This window comes from Bactrocera latifrons, unplaced genomic scaffold (assembly GCF_001853355.1).
Source record: "Bactrocera latifrons isolate USDA-ARS-PBARC rearing strain unplaced genomic scaffold, ASM185335v1 scaffold_322, whole genome shotgun sequence".
Lineage (NCBI taxonomy): Eukaryota > Metazoa > Arthropoda > Insecta > Diptera > Tephritidae > Bactrocera > Bactrocera latifrons.
Genome location: NW_017536875.1, coordinates 224,346 through 247,685, shown reverse-complemented (window position 1 = coordinate 247,685; position 23,340 = coordinate 224,346). Strand labels below are relative to the sequence as shown.

Sequence of the window (23,340 nt, the reverse complement as noted above, 5' to 3'; positions counted from 1 at the left end):
CCTCTTTTTCATCCAACTCCGTAAAATCTTGCATACCGGAGCAAAGCAAGCTGCCCAGGAAAATGTGAAGCAGATTCTTGTTGACTACTACGAGTATTTAAAGAAAATGGTGAGCAAAGAAGTGCTTTTTAAAAATTAATGGCTCAAAAACCTAAAACTGGTAGTATTAAAATCGTACACTCGAATATCATAATTTCTTCTTCTTTAGACTCCACTAACGCAGTTAAAGACGAGTTTACAATAGTGCGCCAATCGTTCTTCCTTTTTGCGATTTAGCACAAATTGGATATCTCACGCCAAGCCTGGCTTTTCTCCCCTGGCCTTTTCAATGGATTCTTCCTCTTCCTCTGCTAACCCTTGCGGGTACTGCGACAAATCAGTCCTGGAGTGTTTTCATCCGTTCGGACGACATAACCTAGCCTCTGTCTGTTGTTTCGCTAAAATATGTCAATCTCGTGGTATATTCGTCGCGCAAAGGACCRTACATCTTCCGCAGAACCTTTCTCTAGAAAACTTATAACACCGGCTAATAAGATGCTATCGAATAAGCACCTATTAACAAGAGGTATCTTTTGTTGAATTTCGAGGCTGGCGTTGTTGTTGGTGTTAATACTGAGTGTAAGATATGTTAAATTATCTTCGAATTCGAAGGTATGACTGTCAACAGTGACGTGGAAGCCAAGTCGGGACTGTTTGCCCTGTTTCACTACCAGACCCATTTKCTTCGCTTCTTTGTACAACCTTAAGAAAACAGAACTAACGACGCGGTTGTTATGGCCACTGATATCATAACTATGTATATATTTTATGGATTTTCCGACAAACATCCTTGCAAACTTTACTACTAATAAGTAAATAGAAAGGGAAAATTAAATCAATACGATAAAGTCATAAAGGGAATATTTTAGAACTCGACCAGATTACAAAAGTATAACAACATTAGGCGGATAAAGGAACGCATATTATTCGATGACCCAAATMTAACTGCGAAGAAATGAAATCCATATTAATAACTCTGAATGTTCTAATATGTGCACTTTATAGCAAGGTAGTGCTAGATGAATTTTGTAGTAAAGAAAAATGGAAGTTTGTGTATTCTTATCTAGGATTAGACATATGTAATAACAATTGTTATCGGATAATTACTCGACTCGGCTGGTTAACTCAAGGTAGTCTTAGTTCTTTAGATAATGGTGTGAAGGGATTCTAAAAAAAAATACGAGGTTGAGCCATATTGCTCATGCTTGCATGTTTGTTTTATTATTGAAGGGATTCTAAAAAAAAAGACGAGGTTGAGCCATATTGCTCATGCTTGCATGTTTGTTTTATTATTGATGCCCTGAGCTGTGAACACTGTGGATATACAATGTAAAACCTACTGCAAAAGTGTCTAACAATTAAGTTGTACTGGGACAAAATCACATTACAAAGTTAAAATCTTGATAATTTTTAACAAGTTTAAGTTTCCTCCACATTGACAGTTTTGTTATGGTGATTCAATTAGAGGTATTAATTTTCAATAACATACGAAACTTTACGCACCTGATTTTGTTGGCTTTGTTCTGCCATCGCCTTTTCCTTTGCTTGACGCTTGCATTTATACCTGTGATTTTGAAACCATATTTTTACCTGTTAAATGAGAAATTATGTTATTACTTTATACTATTTCGAATACAAATACAAAACATACATATGTATTTACAATATATATAAGTATATATGTGACCTGGTCTACGAAAAGGGAGCTAACGTGCGAAAACTAGTTTTCTGGGAAACCAACTAAAAAGTGAAAATTGATTTTTTGGACTTTTTGACACCTAAGCCCTTTTTCGTAGACCAGGTCACATATACTAGACCTTTTTTAAAATAATCAAGAATAATCACCAATAAATGCACATAACTGTAATTTCAAAAAAGTATAAAAAGTGAAATGCTATCTATAATATAAAACTTTTTATAAAACGTGGGTGTGAAATAGTATGCTAATAAGTTTWATGAATATGGCTCACAAAAGCTATCCTATAAGATGCATTCCAAAGTAAACAGGAGTTTGAAAAACAGAACAAATGTTTTAGCTCGTTGGCCGATATAGCCGCCAGTATGCCGGTGCAAGCCTTTTAAATGGCCTCTACGTCTGCATAACGCTTTCCTTTCATGCAATTTTTTGAAAAGGAAGAAGTCGCTCGGTGCCATATGAGGTGAATACGGGAGTGGTTAATGGTTAAAATGTGATTTTTGGTCAAATAATCAAATTGGATATGTTCAATTCCATTTCCATGAATTGCAATGCTGATTTCGGCTGAATTTTGATGAATTCACGCACAATTTCGATGAAATTTCCTGTGATCATGGATTTTGATTGGACCACATGCTGATCGTCATTTATGTCCTCACGAACACTTTGAAGACGTTGAAACAACTTGTGCACTCTGCTACGGAATAGACAATCATCGCCGTAAACTTGTTTCATCTATTGAAAAGTTTCGGTAAAAGTTTTACCAATTTTAAAACAATATTTAACGTTAGTTCGTTTTTCGAAACTTATTTTCGCACTGGTAACATAAACATACTGACACTTAAATCGCAATAACTTCACTTCCAATCAATGAAATCCTCACCGGTCAATCGATGAGGATAGCAGATTCTTACGCACCAGTCGACACCTACATAGTGCCACCAGAGGTGCTAGATTCAAAAGTTCCTGTTTATTTTGGATTGCACCTTGTATTACAATAAAAACATTCAACAGTTAAGGTGAAAACGAATAAAAATGAGATAAACCTTAAAAATAATACGACAGAAACATTTAATTTCACCGCCCAATATCAATTATGCTAATTTCAACAGGTTTATGGTGGTCGATTCTGATGTGAAGAAAATCCACAAATTGTTCATGAACAACCATTACATTCACCTAAATTGACAGTTTGGTGTAGTTTTTAGCCTGCATTTCTTTTGAAGTGAAGTAGGTGACACCATTACTGTTAATAGAGAGCGGTAAAGATCGACAACCAACTCTTTATGACCGCAATTGGTAAAAGTGGATCTTGACAACATCTGGTTCCAAAGAGTCATGGCGACGTAACACACATTTGAATGATTAGTTATTGAAACCCCTGTATTATTTTACCTGTTATGAGCAGTTTTTTATAAAAAAATTTGTATATAAAGTAAAATATATCAAAACCCTATGAAATATTTCAATAAAATTTTACTATTATTTTATAATGTTCGAAGTGGCAATACCTTTTTAAGGAACAGCAAGAATTTTTCTTCATTTTTATTGTTGTTTTATACTAATATCAAATCACAGAGTTCATTTTGAGCAAATAACTTTTGTGTAAATGTTTTACCCTCTTATTTACGACCATGGCTACACTGTACCGAATGGGCACTTAATGATATCATTGTCTCTGAGCAGTCATAGATATCTCCACGTATGGTTTTTAGTAAAACCAATAAAATTTTTGCTTTCGTTACGAATGAAATTGGACTACGACCATATTCGCTTCTCATATACATATGTATATAAGAATTTTAAATTTTCCGTGATTTCTTAATCTTACATTATATAAGAGCCGTTCCATCTAAATTCAATGTTTTTTTTTGTGAAACATTTTGGGCGAAACCTTGACCTATCCCCCATATAACTATGTTAAATATGACTGGTCACCGTAATGAAACCTTGRACTTATAAGTGGTATGTGGGATAATCAAAAACAGATAAAATCCGGTCGTACTACCTCAACTCTCACATACTAACTATAATAGTTTTTGTTTTTCTAACAAATCTTATATCGAATATTTCGGTCAGTGTATGAGTTATATAGAGTATATGTATGTATAAAATTGATTGGATTCCGATCCTGTGGTTGACATTTTACACTTTAAGGTATTCCCTGGAATTGATTCCACCAAGTTGCAAGAGTATAAGATGTTGGATTACATCGAACCTTTCCTTACTTGTTTTCTTATTGATATGTCACGGTAGGGCAATTTACCAATTGAATTTAATTCTTTCGCTTTCCAGTACACAAATCATGTAGAAGTTAATATAACCGGATAAAACTTACAACGAATAATTGCTTTAGTGTATGCAACTTATGATCACAAATTGTTCATATCCGACAAAAACTCTTCAAGCCTAAATATTTTGTACCCTAGTACCTTTAGTTGACTTTTGATCTAAAATATCTGCCAATGCGTGATGTATATAATTGAAATTCAGAAATACTTATGTCAAAAATGGGTTGAATCGGGGTAATGATTTTCTTAATTATTGAGTTATCTCAATGAAAATGAGAGTGTGGTTTACTCATAACAATGTACCCTAGTGCCCAAAATATATAAATTTGAGCAAAAACTTGACCTAGCCCGTTTGTAACTAAATCAGAATTTTCGCACATCCGGCTGACTTTATTCCATATGATTTGTAATTTTATGTGGAATATCTTATGTGGCATGATAATAATTAATAGCTAAAAAGGGTCGATACTACCCTAAGTCCCATATACTTCATATAATAATTTTCGTTTCTCTAACAAACMTTATATGTGTGTCAGTGTATGAGTTAAATATAGACCATGTATAGATAAAATTGGATGGATTTCGATTATCTGGTTGACCTTAAGGTATTTCTATGGCCTTGATTCGTGCAAGTTCCAAGTGTATAAAATGACTGGTTCCACCCGAACTGAGCCCCTCCTTCCTTGCTGCTCATAAAATTGCATATTTTAAATGCATTATTCGTCCAAAGTTTTAAGCCGTTTTTTATAATTGACTCTTGATTTGTGTACCAGAAATTGAAAATATAAAATGAAATTTTATATTCTGTTATATGGGAAGTAGTCGCGGTTGTAAACCGATATCGCTCATTTTCACACCTTAGAATAAAAATGTTAAAATAGTCCAAAGGGATCTGTTAACGGTACTTTTTTGTGACAACATTCAGCTTTATTGGAACGAGTTAAGCAAGAGCACGTTTTATACCCAATGTATACACCGAACTCATTTGAACGGATTCGCGACAGATGTAGAGCTCTCTATCTATCTTTCTAACGCTTGCCTGATGATTTTCAAGCACTCTATCTTTCACTCTTACTTTTATCAGCTGAAGAGGGCGAAAGTCGTCCAAAATGAATAATATTTTCAACGATTTTTGACAAATTAGGCCTGTTTTGGCCTGTAGTCATGTGTAGAAGTTCACGCAAGTGAGAAAAGTTCTCTAAGCATCATTCACTTGCGAAGACGATGCGACCAAGGATGCCTTTCATGAGCCGAATAGTTGGTAACGGTAAATTTAGCCTTTACGAAGAAACATCACCAAATGGGTTGAGGCTGATAGACTATGGTCATCTGTATTACTAGATTCCAGAAAAATTCATTAATTCAAAAATCCACCAACCAGATCGATGATGTTGTTATAGATGACAGACACGTCTCCAGTGTTTTAGACGCTCCTTGGTTTTAGCGAGTGCAACATTACTTTTTTGAAGCAAATACACGCGTTTGGCTCTGTGCAACAAAAAATACACAACAAGAAACACAAAGAAGGTTCTACGTGAAGCTGCAATTACAAGACAGAGAGGCCAAAATGCATGAGTAGCGTATATCGTCACATATTAGCCGACAAGGGTAATGTTCGTAACGAAAAGATGCGGTGATTAACAGAAGTTTTAGAGCAGACGCTCTATTTACCGACCATGAAKAAGGTCGAGTAGCTATTACTAACAAAATGCCCGGGGCCAATAGATTGTCGGCCCAGCTATACAAACAAGGTGGCGAAGAGCTGATAAGAAGAATGCATCACCTTCTTTGTAAAATATGGTCGGACGAAGGCATGCCCAACGGTTGGAGTGTGCTTTACCCATTCCTCAAGAACGGATACCCATAATGTGCGCCAACTACCGTGCGATAAGTCTCCTCAATATGGCGTATAAGGTTCTATCGAGCGTATTGTGTGAATGATTAAAGCCCATCGTCCAGTAACCGATTGGACCTTATCATTGTGGCTTTAGAAAATCAGCAACCGACCAGAAATTCTCCATGCGTCAAAGCTTGGAAAAGAGATCATTTTCGTCGATTTCAAAGCTGCTTTTGACACCATGAGAGAAGTCGCCTTTATGCAGCGATGTCTGAATTTGGTATCCCCGCAAAACTAAAACGGCTGTGTAAACTGGCGTTGAGCAATACCAAAATCTCCGTCGGGATCGGAGAGTATCTCTCCGAGTCGTTGGATATCAAACGAGGTTTCAGACAAGGCAACTCATTATTGTGTGACCTCTTCAGTCTTCTGCTGGAGAAAAGCATTCGAGCTGCAGAACGTAATCGAGCAGGTACGCTGATGCTATTGATATCATTGGCCTCATCACCGCCTTTCCATAGACTAGAAAAGAAGCAAAGCAAATGGGTCTGGCAGTGAGCGAGGAACCAGCATCAACACCAACAACAATGTTAAACTGGAAAGCCAACGCAGAATAACTTTTGGCAACTGGTGCTAGTTTGGACTGAGTAAGCAATTGTGAACTAAAGTCCTCTCTCGACGAACAAAAACTAAACTCTATAAATTTTCGAGAGAACGGTTCTGTATATAATAAATACATGATTATTTGCGCATTGGCCACGGCGATTACCGCATTCGATGGAACGATGAGCTTTTTGAGATATACGTCGACATTGATATAGTTCAGCGAGTTAAAATACAGCGGCTACGCTAGATAGATCATATCGTACGTATGGATGAAAACATTCCAGCTCTGAAAGTATTCGACGCAGCACTCACCAGAGAAAGGAGAATGCCTCCACTCCCTTGGAWAGATCAGGTGGAGAAGGACCTGGTTTCGCGAGGAATACCTAATTGGCTCCACCGAGCGAAAAGAAAAACGACTGGCGCGCTGTTGTTAACTCGGCTATAATCGCGTAAGTGTCTCCGCCAGGAAAGAGATATATACAGGTTGCAGATCACATATTAAGCAATATGTAAGATTTTAAACAAAACTGAGTGAGTATATAAAATTCTATGTTATATCGTCTATGGTCTCTGAATTAAGTTATGAGTAATAGTATAGTGAATTCTTTTGCAGCAATTTTATAATCTCATAACTTATTGCTACAGAGTATAAAATTTTTGTCCATTTGATTTACTTTAAAGCACCTATAATAAATCGATATATTTCTATTTCAGGCTCGAACAAGTTATTAATAAGGGTTCTATAATATTCTTCAATTACTGTAACATTATGGACCGATTCATTTCAAATGTGGCGAAGTATCAGGAATTACCAATGCAGTATTAAATGGTGCATTAACACACTTCTTTGTTCAACAAATTCAGACATAGTAGAAATCGAAGAATACACTTTAGAGTCTCACAAAACGACGCGTGTCTCAAATATAAATATTTTGATATGAAATTTAGCATAGATGTCACTAACAGTACTAACAACTTACAGAAAAAAAAGCTTCAAACGTCATACTCGTAACAACATTGGTTGCAACACTGAACACGCGAAGAATACATGCAGATCATCACTTTAATGAAATTTTTTCAAATGCTACACAAATGGTTAAACATTAGATATTGAAGTGGAAAAACCTGGAACACGTGGTCGTCAAAATCATCGAAAGAATCACCCATCTCAAAGCTATGAAGACTTTTACAGGGTTTCTGCGTGCAAGGTTTAAAAACGCCGTTTTCCGATAAAGTTCTTGAAAGTTTCAATTTGAGTCAGCTGTTACCAAAATTTAACCTAAATTTGGAAAAAAAAGGATTTAACTGTACTCATTGAATGTCTAATTAGACGTTTTGATAAAATCTTGCCCAGAAATAAAGAACTGAAAAAAAAGCTTAAGGCATAAGTAGCGCTATTTCAACAACCATAGAAAATGAAAAAGACTACGAGAACACAAGCGCTTTTTGCCTTTGAAAACATCACCATTTTGCCAGCCATAAATGCTAGCGCGAAAAGAACATTTTCTTCTTTGCGCCGCATCAAGACTTGGCTCAGAAGAACGATGCTCCAGAAAAGATTGAACGGCTTAGCACTGCTCAACATAAACTACGAAATCGCTGTGGAACCAGAATAAATAATACAAAGATTTAGTGAAATGAGCAAACTCCGTATTGATTTTCCGCTGTAAATTAAATGTTGAAATATGTACAAGAAATTTAATTATAGTGTAAAGTTAAACATTTCTTAAATCGGTTACAAAATTAAGTCCGGGGAGGTCCTTCCCGATCCTGACGTAGCTTTTAGTGTTGCTCAACATTTATTTATACATCCGTTTTATTTTTGCTGGGATATGAAATTCATAAATCGCGGCATAAAGAAAACTTCTTTTCGTGCTGTCTAAATCAGCGAAGGTGTGGTGTGTCTCGTTTCCCTTTTCAGGGCTTTTTCCAAGATTTGCCGAATGGCAAATATCTGGTCAATTGTTGATGTAGTTGGCGCAGATTGTGGGGTCTCCTTTTTTGTGGATAGGTGAATGGTTTGGTATAGTATTGGTATTTTACAGCATGCTTCTTATCAGTTCTTCGGCACCGTGTTTGAATAACTTGCCCAGAAATCTATCGGCCCCCGGATCTTTTTTTTTTCTTCAGACGGGTAATTACTATTCAAACTTCTTCATGGTCGAGCAATTGAATGTCTGTTCCATCGTCATCGGTTAGGGAATCGGGTTCGCCTTTTCCTGGCGTTATACGTTCACTGCCATTCAGCAGGCTGGAGTAGTGTTCCTTCCATAATTTTAGTATGCTCTGGGCATCAGTCTCTAGATCACCWTCGGGGGTTCCACAAGAGTGTGCTCCGGTCTYGAAAGCTTCTTTTAGTTTTCGCATCGTAGAATTTTCGAGCATTGAATCTTTGTCGGATGGAGTCATGTGTAGAAGTTCACAAAAGCGATAAAAGTTGTCTGATCGCCATTCAATTGGGTGTGGCAGCGCACGACTTGCGATCGTGAACCAAGTATCCTCCGGGTAGCCTAAGAATATCCGTTTGAAGTCAAGYTAAAGTGCGAAGGCAAAACATCCCCTTCACAGGGTTTTGCGCTGGGTTTKGGACCCGCCACGTAAAAAATGTCTCCAATGAAAACGTTTAAACAGCTCGGACAGACAGACCGCCACCCGGACTTCAACGTCGTCCTTATCATACACAGGGTCCGGCACTCGAAGTGTAACCAATTATAAAGATTAAATTCGGTTTGGAAAATTATTTTTATTTGTTTTAAAGCATTTTTGTGTTTTTTATTTCGGAGCAGAGAGAATAATCCATTGGATTCGAATCTGGTAAATTCGAGAGCCATTATGTGGTCGTAATGAAGTTCGGAACAGTGTTTTTCAACCAATCTTGGTTCACTCGCGCTTTGTGAGACGGTGCTGAGTCTTGTTGAAACGTCCATGGTTTCCGACTGAAATGTTTGTTTGACCACGAATCCAAAGAAGCCTCCAGAACACTTTGCGATAATATGTCGCATTTACTTTGACGCCTGGCTCGATGAAAACAACTCTCCGCAAACCATTATTTGTGGCAGGTGCTGCCTCCTAGTGGCCATCAGATGACTTAGATTCTCGTATGAACGGTCGGTCAAGTAAGCCTATCGGTTTGGGAGTTAAATAATTGCACAATTGGAAAAAAAATTTTCATCAGAAAGCGCAATGTTCGGAATTTGACCGCTTTCGGAAAAGCGAAGCAACTGCTTCGCTCTCTCAAGTCTTACTTTTTGCTGCTTCGGTGTGTGATCATGGGCCTTTTGGAACTTGAAAGGCTTGACCTTGACTGCCATTCAGCAATTTTATAAACAACAGAACCAACGTAAACAGCACCAACAATGTCAGCCTGGAAATCAAACGCAAGATAACTCTTGCCAACAGGTGCTACTTCGGACTGAGTAGGCAATTGAGAAGCAGAGTCCTCACTCGACGAACAAAAACCAAACTCTATAAGTCACACATAACTCCCGTCCTGCTATATAGTGCAGAGGTTTGGACGATGACAACAAGTGATGAGTCGACGTTGCGAGTTCTGCAAAAGATTTACGGTTCTTTGCGCGTTGGTTACGGCGAATATCGCATGCGATGGAACGACGAGTGTTATGAGATATATAACGACATTGACATAGTTCAGCGAATTAAAAGATAGCGGCTACGCTGGCTAGGTCATGTTGTCGAAAGGACGAAAGCATTCCAGCTCTGAAAGTGTTCGACCGCCGTTGGCTTCTGCTTCCAGGAAGGAGAGGAAGACCTCCACTCTGTTGGAACGACGAGGTGGAGAAGGACCTGGCTACGCTTCAATTAAGAAGTTGGTCACATTTCGAGTGTTGGAGTGCCCTATATCTATATTTATAAAAAATATTATGTACGGTGAGATATTAACCGAAAGAGCTAAGTTTGATAATGAAATAATGAAAATAGCAATCAGAGGATAAGAATTAATTAAATTAAGGATATAAGATTTACACGAAGGTTACATATTCCTCTAAAATTCAGTTTTAACTAAATTATTTTTATTATGTTTATTTAATATCACACATTCACAAATTGAAATAAATTCGGAAGTCATAATATGGGGTATTAAGAAGCTACGGAACTTCTAGCATTGTGATCCATTTCAAGATTTCATACTTTTTGGTTTTTTTAGAGAAAAGACGTTTTCAATTTAAGATCTAGACGTAAGATGWGTCTAGTCGTTTCAACGTCGGTCCGAACGGCTGCTATATTTTTTTCACAGCGTGCTCGACGTTGTCTATTCGATCAAATATTATCGAATAATGATTGCTGAATAAATAAAATATTATCCAATAATGCTGAATGAATAAAGTCCTCGCTCGATGGATAAAAACCAAGTTCTATAAGTTGCTCATTATTCCCGTCCTGCTATATGGTGCACAGGCATGGACGATGGAAACATCTGATGAATCGACATTATAAGCTTTCGAGAGAAAGGGTCTGTGAGAGATTTGTAGTTTTTTGAGCATTGGCCACGGAGAATACCGCATTCCATGGATCAATGAGGTGTATGATATCTTGGACGACATTGGCATAGTTCAAAGATTAAAAAGACAACGGCTACGCTGGCTACGTCTTGACATCCGAATGGACGAAAACACTTCAGCTCTGAAAGTTTTCGATGCAGTACTCACCGGGGGAAGCAGAGGAAGACCTCCCCTCAGTTGGAAAGATCAGGTGAGAAGGACTTGAACTAGCATGGAATCTCCATTTGGCGCCACATAGCAAAAAGTAGAAATGAGTGGCGCGATGCTGTTAACTCGGCTATAACCGCCTAAGCGGTTTCTATGCCAGTAAAAAAGAAAAATAATGCGAAAAACATTCTTTACAACCGTGAATTTTCGTAATAAAATTGACCGATTTGTTAACGTTGTTCAGGCATAAGTCTTTCAATTTCTTTATTGTTCATAGCTCATACCCCTATTTCACTTGAGAATATATTTCGGTTTATATATTTTGTGGGAAATTTAATATTTTTAAAAATGGTCTCTTTAGTAAACTTAAGCGATATTAGCGGTTGAAGTGGTTGAAATTTTACTTTTTTTCCATGTCGATATATGCGGTATGAAGTCAAAAGATGTTCGAAAATCTTTATATATGGTATATGCATTTTATTTTTTATTTTTTTACAAAAATATTGAAAAATTAAGGAGCTATGTATGTGCTTTGTGCTAGGTGCTAAAAAAAAAAATCCCCAACTGCTGACATGACTCCGGCCAAACAAAAACAAAACTTTCAAAAATCTTATTAAAGTTGAAAGTATTTCCCATGCAATGATCTACGATTTTTGAAAAATTCCAAAAATTAATTGGAGTAGTTCTTTTTTTAAGTTTTTAAGAAGTTTTATGTAAATTATTTTTATTTTTTAATGCCTAATTTACTATTTTCCACCAAACAGAAAGATCTATCTATAGTAATTATGTATATTCCAGAATACTCAGTTTCAGATAGATCGGTCAATTTTTCGTTTCGAGAAAAAGCGTTTAAAGTTTTAATTACCTGCGAAATACCTGCGAGCGGTCGCTCTTTAGAACGCTGCCATTCAAAAACGATTCTAGATATGACCTTGCCGACTTCACAGGATATTTTTGAAAAAATTAAACTATAGAAAAAGCAAAATCGATATTTGAAAATGTAACACTGGTATAGCTCTTTAAGATGCCATATTTTAAATACATTTTGTAATTTTTTACTTTGTTAACGTCATTAACTTTCGTTGTGAAGCTGAATCTTTTAATGAGAGTGTTAGACTTGGATGTTGTCCGATTTCGCCCATTTTCACAATATAACACGCTAATATCAAAATAATTTTCGTATCGGCAATCACTAGATAAAAAATCAGATGCCTAAACTTTTACAGCATTTTCGTCAAACGCATAAATCCAAATTTATGGAAGAGGCTCTAAAACACATCTAAACAAATCTTTAAGATACCAAACGTAAAAACGATCAACTCATTCATAAAACTATAATTGTATAATAGGCAAAGATCTTCAGTGGAATTCCGTGACAAAATAAATCATGCTTGAAAACCAAACCATAATAACTTTGTCTATGTGGGTAATCGACACACTTTTCTATTTGATAGGCTTTCATTTAAAGTTTTCTAAATGAATGCTTAGAATACCGGGCTTTAATAGTTCAGAGACGTCATGTTTTGCAGTCGTCATTTCCGTCCAAAGGAAATTCACTCGGGATTTTGGCAGCACTTCCCAGGTAGAAAGACCATAAGGTTGCTAAACATGTTTGCCGAATCTGGAAGTACTACAAGAAGACCGTACCGTCGAGACCCGTATATTTGTGTTCAAGAAGCCATCGCGGCTGTTGTATCGTCAATTCATACAAACGCAAGAGTTTCGACGGAACTTAGCGTTAACAGACGATCATTACAATGGAACAACATATTAGCCTGGCATTTTGTAAAAAAATTATTTCAATCGCTCAAAAAGGCAATAACGTTATAAATTGCCTGTTTCTGTCTGATGACGCCCATTTTGATCTAATGGAAATGTAAACAAGCACACACAGTGGAGGGAATCRAATTCAGAAATAAGAGACGGAACTTCACCTAGAACGACTCACTGTTGGGTGCGCAGTTTCGTCAAGCTGAATTATCGGGCCATACCTCTTTGTAGAAAGCGTGAACAGTAACTATCAATGGACACCTCTACTTCAATATGTTGAATGAGTTTTTTACTCAGAACTGCTCCAAAAACGTATCCCTTTCAATAGCATTTGATTCCAGTAAGATGGAGCAACTGCACACATAGCCAGGCTGGTTATTGCGAAGTTCCTACGAAAATTACAAAATAAATTAATATGAACAAACTCCACTTTCCCCTGGCTAACAAAGTCACCAGACTTGACTGCACCAGGCTTTTATATAGGGTTATGTCAAGCTAGAGGTGTACAAAACAAAATCCAGAAATGTGACTAAATTGAAGTAGATCATTAAAACGATAATGGAGACAATCCCGACTCTAACCCATCAGGCCGCAATGTTTAATTTTTTGATTAGAAGTCGCATATGGGTGGCTGAAAAACAAAGTCGCTTTTTCCGTCCTGTCGCGATTCGTGCGAGGCTCTGTAGATAGTAAAATAAATTGTGTGTTTTGCTATGCTGTTTTTAATTATTATATCAAGTATGAGCACGATCTTTCAACCAGTTTATTTAGAACAGCTGCTTATGTCGGTRCACCTTGGTAGTGCTTTGCGATTTTTACACAGGATAAAAATATTGAACAAAAATTTGTCTTACATTTTATATTTCTAATCAAGATTCGTGAGGGGAGGCGTTACGAATGTTGGAAGAGGCTTCCGGCGATTCTGTTTCAACAAAAACACAATACTATGGGTGGTACAAAGCCATCAAAGATGGTCGAGCGATTGTTGAACACATGCCTCATTCTGCACGACCTTCAATCTTGTATATCTCCAGTGCTACCAATCAAATTTTGTCATACCATCTAGAGATGGAAAGGTGAGATTTTAAGCTTCGGGGAAGTAAAAAAGCAGCCATGACATCGCTAAGGAGCTTAACATTCATCATCAAATGGTTTTAAACCAATTAAAAAGGAAGCTCGATTTTTGGGTACCACATGATTTGTCTCTGAAAAATACAATAGACGGAATAGAAATCTACGATTCTATGCTGAAACAAAATGAAATCGAACCATTTCTGAAGTAAATGGTAACAGGAGACGAAAAGTGGATCAAATACGACAATAATGTGCACAAAAATGTGCGCTCCAAGCGAACGATTATTTCTACATCTTACTGTCAAGAACTGATAAGATTCAAACAAGTAATCGAAAACATACGGCCAGATCTGATCAACAGAAAATGCATCGACTTCCATCAGGACAACACTAGACCCTACGCATCTTTGATAACTCGGCAAAAACTGGGAAAGCTTGGCTGAGAAGTTTTGATACATCCACTGTGAAGCATCGGACTACCATTTGTTTCGGTCAATGCCGAACTCCCTTTATGAAGTAAATTGGACTTCAAGAGAAACCTGTGGAAATTACTTGTCGCACATTTTCTCCAGAAGCCAGAAAAAGATGAAAACGTGATTGACCAAATCGGTACCTATTTAGTTCATTAAAGTTGAATATAACTATAAAAAAAAATAAGTTAAATTTTGATTTGAAATACGAAAGAACTTTTTCGACTACCCTATATTAAAAAAGTGAAGGATATGGTCATCAGGCAAGCGTTAGAGAAATGGCAAGAGAGCTCGACATCTCTCTCGTCCGACCGAATGATTTTGGTGGATATTATGGGTATTAAACGCGTTATTGCCCGACTCGTCCCAAGAAAACTGAATTGAGCCACGATTATGACCAAATTTAAAGCCAAACAAAAAAAAGGAATGAATACCATCGATCAACCACCGTATTCACTAGATTTGGCTCCGTGTGTTTTTTAGTGTTCCCCAAACTGAAAGTGCCGCTCCGTAGAATCCATTTTCAATCGATCAAGTGTTAAGGAAAAGTATTTCGAAGACTGAGAAAATCGTTGACATAGGTGTATTTTATATGATTGGAATTGAATAATTAAATATTTTGCGTTGTATTTAGAATTTCCGGGTACTTTCTCACAATGTATGTTCTTGTGTACCATATGCATATGCAGTAGTATATGAAATAAGTATGATAATTATATCTCCATATTTAATTCATGAACAAACAATTGTAGCTAGCTAATCGGGGCTAATGAACTTAATGCTTTTTCACTAATCAGCTGTGCGGGCTGCGAATTATTTCTATGGAAACTATTTTAAATTCAAAATTGGTCTTGGTTGATTGGTTGGTTAGTGGGTTGCAGAGGGAGGCGTGGGGGCGACAGACCGCAGGCGGCCACACTTGTCCAGCAACTCAGTAAATTTGGTAAAAACATAATGTCTCTTAAGTTTAAGCTTTGAAATGCGTGGAGGATATCTTGCCTCAACCTACTAAAGGGAGGGCAATTGCAATGCTTATGTTCTAGTGCCTCATTAACCTCTTTACTGTCCACCATCAACAGTACACTGGTATGCCTTATTCCTCATGGTCCGTTGCTTTATGCAAGCCTTGAAAGCGCTAACGATTTGAGGTAACTTTGGATAATTTCGTTCCCAGCAACTCCCACGTGGGCCAACTCGTCTAACTAAACTAGTTATTACCTGCTATCTTTTGTGTATGGATTACTACAGAAAAAGCCCAATTCTGATCCTAATTCGACCTTTTAGCCGTAGTTTAATGTTCCGTCCATTTCTCTCTAAAGAGGAATGAAAACGTTGCTTTCAAATTTCACGGATCTTCTTTTCAAAAAATAAATAAATCATAGTCGCACAGACAGATTTCCAGCATATTAGCTTCGAAATTCTTCGGCGAACAGACCAACAAGTAAATTTTTTGTATACCGAAAAATTTCTAAGCCTAATAGATTAGTGAGATAATTTACTCAGCAGCCTAAATATTGGGTTTAATTGTCGGTCGGAACATGGTTTAACCTTCTATACCAAAACTTTTTGAGACTACTATCTCAGATCAAATGATATGGCACTGAAACTAGTTCTAGCATATGTAGATATATGTGCACCACTCTAACTAACATATGTAATAAAAAGCTTTACTCTAAAACAAGTATTTAATTTTGTTTATTTTGGAGTTACTATGAACCCTAATTTTAATTTTATCAGCCCCATGTGTTCAGAACATAAATGTGTCTTAGTTTTGGTAAACGTTAACCAAAAGAGCTTACAGATCACTAATTAAGTGATCGTCTCCAATGATTTTCCAATTTTTTTCTACGAAAACCAAAATTCGATAATTATTGTTCAAATCGACATTATTTTGTCAAATTTCATACGGATTAATAATATTTTTGTTTTAGATCAAAATTGCGGTCGCAAYCGGAGACATCATGCATGACCTTTTTATATGTGTCCTTTATAAACAAACCAGACCAATTACATTTGTGATGGGATTCTATGTTAAGTCTTCTTTTGCAACTTAGTCGCTTAAAGCTTCTAAATACTCCTACAGTCACTAGTACATAAAATCTTTGCAAAAATTGAACAGTGTGCAGTTATTTTGTCTTGCCTGAAGTAAAAAAGTAATATGGCTGTGTAAACTGACGTTGAACAATACCAAAAACTCCATCAAGATCGGGAAGGACTTTTTCGCTCGATATCAAACGCGGTTCCAGACAAAGCGACTTCCTATCGTGCGACAATCTACTGTTGAGCTGAAGAAAATATTTCGAGCTGCAGAACTTAATCGAGAAGGCTATAAGAGTCAATAAATCCAACGTGGAATAACTTGCGWAGACATTGACGACATTGACATAGTTCATCGAATTAAGAAACAGTGACTGTGTTGGCTAGGTTATGTCTTAAGAAGAGAAGAAATTAAATATCGGTTGTCAAAGAAATCTTGCGATATTTTCGCTAGTTGGTGCTGAGAGCGCATAGTTCTATTTTTATTTGTTTCATGGGGTTCTGCTATACCTTTTTGGAAAGCTCATTTCACGCGCTAACACGTGTTTGATGGATTTTCGTTTCTTTTAAGTCGTTCGTGAGTTATAGCGTCGCAAACATGGAGCAAAATAAAGAGAAAATACGGCATATTTTACAGTACTACTACGATAAAGGCAAAAATGCATCTCAAGCCGCCAATAAAATTTGTGCAGTTTATGGCCCGTTACAGTTTCCATTTCCACCACACAACGATGGTTTCAGCGTTTTCGCTCTGGTGTAGAGGTGGTCGAAGATGTGACACGCTCCGGTAGGCCTGTCATCGAAAATTGCGATAAAATCGCTGAATTGGTCGAAAGAGACCGGCATAGTAGCAGCCGTAGCATCGGTGAAGAGCTAGGCATGAGTCACCAATAAAAGTTTTATGAACAATTGAAAATTCAAGAAAAATACCGCAAGAAAGACCGCATGACATTTTTGACAACCTATTATATTATATATAATAAAATCACGGAGATCACATTAAATCAAACTAAGCCGACCTTTCCGATGAATTTTTCAGCCCTAAAAATACTATAGTGTTACTTACTTTAATTTAATTCCTATTTATAAACAAAATCACAATTACAAATTAATTATAGTTTTTGGACGGTAGGGGGTAAAAATGTAGTACTATTAGAATTTAGTGCAGCTATTATCGCTTTATATAATATTATCCTCTGCTTTTATCTATAAATAATACATATTTAAATACTAAGTATGCATTGGATGAAAGAAACTAGTATAATTCTTTAGATAAATTAAATTAATGTGTAATATAAAATAAAAACTGAAACTTGAAGTATTACGTAAATTAACATCCCCAAATATTAAGCATTAAAAAGAATGACAGCATGAGTCTGAGTATGTTCAAGATATTAAAATATGCTTAAATCATAACCTATCACGTTCTTTGAATTGTTTTTTTTTTTCATTGTTCTGAAGAACAAAGAATAACTCAATTGTTGTTGTTATGGGAAAATAAATGCATACCTACCCTGAAATATCAGTTGTCTATTGTAATGTCATGTCTCATTTAAGGGATGCTTTAAAATACCCTTATGATAGGTACTTCAGTACAAATAATTGTGGTTTGATTCACATACGTACATCATAAATACCATTTCCTTTAATGTGTGCATAATTTTTATAGTTAAAATAAAAAATAGTGTTAAGTGCGATTTTTCGCTTCATTGACAAAGTTTAGTAATTTTGTTATAATGTACAGTTTTATATATATTTTTATACACGCACAAATAACATATTGTTCCTGGTAATTGTTTGGAACATAAGTTTCTGTTTTTTGCTTAGAATGTAAAGACGAAATTATTATGCTATATTCTTTGTGAATGTGGCGATCTTTTCGGTGAATAACAGGCGAAAGTTAAGACATTGTATTGCATTTTTTTTTTCAAAATTAAACTAAACTAACTGGCCAGACACATATTCAGCGTTAGAACGAACAGTACCCACTTAGTTCTGCGATATAACAAGGCAGCGTCTCTGTTTTTAAAATTTAACTTATGTAATTAAAGATGCTTATTAGGATGGATAAAAAGAATCAAACGTTTTTCTCCGCTTCGTACTCTGGAAAATTGGTTGACAGACGCCTCTACAAAAGACTCTCTAAGTATCTGGCTTCACACTAAAAATATCATACTTGGGAAGGCGTTCTTACCAAGCGTATAGAATATATTATTTTTTTTACTGACCCTAATTCATATATTGGGTAGTCGAAAAAGTCTTTTCGTATTTCTTATCAAACCTTAACTTATTTTTTTATATTATTTATTTATTTATAAAAACGTGAAACAATAATACAATTACTTTTCCACGAAAAAAGGAGCACTGGCTGCCAGGACCTTCGGCTCGCTGATGTAAATATAAAATGTATAGTTATTGCTTAATTAAGTCTTAGGTGTAAAGTTAATAAAATGTTCTGTAGCTAAGAAAAGTTTTAAGAGCAAAATAAATAATAAGCAATGGGAAGTTTATAAACATAATCATATTTGTGGTCTTAATCCTGTTTGTACTAAGAATGCTGATATTTTGTTACGTTTTCGGAGGAACTCGTTTGTAACAGAGCAGACGGTATTTGGTCGTCGAAGATATTTTTTCTAATCGCTGCGAAATGTGGGCAGTCGTCGAGTAAATGATAGGCTGTTAAAGCTAACGACGGGCAGTGTTGGCAGACTGGTGGACTAGAACGATTTAGGAGGTGCGCATGTGTGGCAATTGTGTGTCCTAGGCGTAATCGGATAAATGCTTTGATGTCGTTGCACCGGCAGCTGGAGGGATAGCTTGGTTTTATCCTGTATTTAAAAATCAAATATGGTTACTTTCAGAACAAGAGAATATCATTAAAAAAAATACATTTCTCAACAGAAGGCAGTTTAAAATCAATAAAATAGTCACTACTCTTACCTACACACCTACTCCAATTCCCGAATATCCAGGACACCGCGATAATGCACCGATTCTTTGTGACTTTTTCAATCAATTTCAAACGACCGCTCCGAAGAAACTATTTTGGGGCAATTGAAGACATTGAGCGTGAATAGCTATGCGCATTGAAGGCTATTTCGAAGTGACTTTAACAACTGTTTCGATTGGAAACGTTGGCTGAAGCATATTAACGTCAAAGGTATTACATTGATGCGAACGATATAGATTTTGAAGAATAAATTAGGAATTTTAAAATTATGAGCAAAGTCCTACCATTTTATGCTCATACTAGTATATACAAATTAAGAAATGATGTGGCACAAAATTGACACCGCCGCTGTCTCTTGATTCGCTGCACTATGTTAATTTCACCGTATACCTCAATGAGCTCATTATTTGATCGACTGTGGTACTCGCTGTRGCCAATGCACAAAGGACCATAAATCTTCCTCAAAACCTTTCTTTCGAATACTTTTAAATCCGACTCATCAGATGATTTCATTGTCTATGGATCCGCACCATATAGCAGGATGGGAATGATGATTCCCTACTCAGTACAAATTACCACCTGTTAGCAATAGCATTTTGTGTTGGAAATCAAGTCTGATATTGTTATCGGTGATAATATAATATTTTTAAATCAATATATCAATGCATTTTTATCGTTGAAATATATTGAAGAATTTCTGTCAAATGAAACTAAAGAAAAGTTATTTCTGAAGAGACGATATTATATATTTATCTTACTGCTAACGTAACAAAAATAATAATGTTGTCATAATCGTTCAAAATAAAGAAAAGAAGCTTTAAATAAAGAAAGAAAGAAGCCCGAATAAGTATACAAGATTTACCAAAATGTTGCTCAACTCCCTCGAAGGTGGGCGGAGTTAACACATATTATATTTACAGTTACAATTAAAGCTAAATAATATTTCGGGCATCAGCATAGTAAATTCAACTTATTGATACACATTTCGTACTAAGAAACGTACGGGAGTCTGTATCTCCCGTTTTTAATTTTGACGAGATAAAACTTTTTATATCATCGACTGTGGTATCCGCAGCAAATCTCGAGATAAAAATTACCTTTTTCCGCGGTATTACAACTAAGATCCGTAAATTTAATTTCAAATACAACAGGGATATTKCGTCGTTTAAGATCGACGTATCCGCTGACAATTTTCAATTGATACTTGATAACTCATTCTGGYCATCTGGGGTCTTTGTGCGCGAATTCGAACACGAACGTGATAAGCCCCGTGTAGTTATAACTAAAATGCCAACAATAATTCGCTGATTGTTTATTATCAAAATGTTAGAGGCCTTAATACAAAACTTACTGATTTGTATTTAAATAGAATTCATTGTAACTTTAAAATCATTGCTTTCTCAGAAACTTGGCTAAAGCCTCACATTTTTGATAATTAAATATTCAACAGCGAATTCGAAATCTTTAGATATKACCGGCTGAACAGAAAAGGAGGTGTTGTCTTGTTTGCTGTTCATTCTTCAATTCTTAACCAATTTAATTTTATTTCGAACGAGTTTGGTAAGTTCTTAGATCTAGTTTATGTTGATAACGCTTCAGTGTTCTCTGTTGTCTTATGTGATTCTTTGGTTCGGCCAGAGGATTCTTATCATCTTGCTTTGGGAATTAACATCGAAACCATAGCCAACTTTGTTCATAATAATACACAAGGCCTTTATTTTCGGTTCAACTTTGCGAAAGCTAATTTTAAGAAGATTAATTACGAACTTTCTAAAGAAACTTGGCCAGATTACAGTGGCAATATTGAATTTAGTGCTACCCACTTTAATGAAACTATTTAAATTTATTTGATAAATATGTTCCGGAGTGTGTTGTGACGCAAAAAAATGAGTTCTACTTTATGGTTTTCGAAAGAATTATGTAAATTAAAAAATAGAAAATCTCTTGCTGGTTTAGTTGCTGACTGTACCAAATATTCTAAATTGCGTCGACAATTTGCTGAAATTAACAAAATTTGTTATAATAATTATATAAATAAAGTAAAAAATAATATTATACGTAATCCAAAATTGTTCTATGGTTTCGTCAACTCCAAATGCAGGTTTTCTAATTTTCCGTCCGCTTTGAAATATAAGTCCAGTATGTCTAGTGACAATCACACCATTTCTAATATGTTCGCTGAATTCTTTAGATTCAATTAGGCTCCAAAATCTCCAAAAAATGTTCCGCATCAGCACAACTTATGTCCGATTTCTGTCATTAATGCACCTATCATTTCCGAAGTAGACGTGTTATATCAGTTAAATATGTATATATCATACAATTATGGCCCACATATGATTCCCTCGTGCTTTCTTAAGAAATGTGCCAAATATATATACCAACCCCTAACAAAACTATTTAATTCATTTCGTATACAAGACTTATTTCCATCCATATCTAAAAAGTCATTTATAATTCCTTTACATAAGAGTTGATTTAGGTCATCTATTGAAAACTATAGRGGAATAGCAAAGTTGTCTGCAATACCTAAACTTTTTGAAGCGATTATAAAAGACGGCGTAACCTTCCGGATCTCTCCACTAATTTCTTGTTCTCAGCACGGATTTCGTAAAGGGAAATCTACAGTATATACATTGCTTGAATTTGTGTCACATTTGTCAACGGGCTTTAGGGAAAAGAGCAATACTAGTATTATACACACAGATTTTAATAAAGCTTTTGATAAAGTAAACCATTCAATTCTTTTGAATAAACTTGTTAGTTTATTAGTTTTCAACCAATATTTCTAAAACGGGTTGCTTCTTATCCTAGTAATAGAATTCAATAAGTCATATTTAACGATACTTTTTCTGACATAATCAATGTTCCTTCAGGCGTTCCTSAAGGTAGCCATAGCATCTGTTGTTAAGATTTCAAAAGTTGTGTTATATGCAGATGACGTAAAACTTTTTAAAACGTTTACTTCAAACAGCGAAAGGTGTCAGTTGCAAAAAGACTTAAACAACCTAGTTTCTTGGTGTGATAGAAATGACATGCCATTGAACCTTAAAAAATGTAAAACGATGTGCGTTTCACGTAGAGCTGTAGACCCTACTTCATACGCAATACAAAACTTTAGGCTAGTTTTGTTAGTCGTTGGCTTAAAGAATTTAGAGATCCGCTTACGACAAAAATTCTTTTTACATCTTTTGTGCGGCCTATATTAGAGTATGCGTAAGTGGTATCTGAACTCCATTCAGATACGTTAGTTCCATTCAAAAACAATTTTTACTTTTTGCCTTAAATCATTTGCATTTTGATTCCAGTTTAAATCTTCCCCCTTACACCAACCTTTTAAAACTTATAAATCTCCTGACACTCGCTAGTAGTAGGGAGATGTTTGGTACATATAATATTTCTTGTAAAACTACCCTTACTTTTAAATTGTCTAGAACAAATTTTGAGTTAAACGAACTATTCCGCCGTATAAGTATGTATGTCCTGATTTCAATTAGATCTAATAGACTCACTCTTTGCCATTAAAAAAACTATTTCATCTATCTTAACAACTAACATTTAAAAATTATAAACTTTAATCTGATTCTTAACTTTGGCTGTTGAAATTTTTGTTTCTGTATCTGACCAGCTTAAGATCGCACAGCCTAAAACTCTCTTACCTTTTATGACTCGTGAAAAATATGCGTCTAAAGTCAAAGCGATGCCATAAAATGCCTCTGAGCCATGGAGATTTAAAGATAAAAAATCACGATTGTCCTGCATTTTCTATGAATTTATTTTAATGCTTTGGGCCAGTCCTAAATCTTAATAATAAGGGCTAAAAGAAAATTCAAATTTTCAGGGAGGTTTTTAGGGTATTTGCAAATAAATTTCATGATGGGATTGAAAAAAGTGAATAGTTAA

At 35.7% G+C, this 23,340-nt stretch overlaps 1 protein-coding gene across 5 annotated transcripts in view; it reads right to left on the bottom strand.

Annotated features, from left to right (window-relative positions):
• The window catches only part of LOC108971097 (homeobox protein Nkx-2.1), a 130,662-nt gene that overhangs the window by 7,195 nt on the left and 100,127 nt on the right, over positions 1–23,340 (bottom strand). For all 5 annotated transcript variants that reach the window (XM_018936928.1, XM_018936925.1, XM_018936930.1 and 2 more), the window contains one exon: positions 1,543–1,629. In XM_018936928.1, the coding sequence (XP_018792473.1) occupies positions 1,543–1,629 (87 nt within the window). The remainder of the gene's footprint in view (positions 1–1,542; positions 1,630–23,340) is intronic.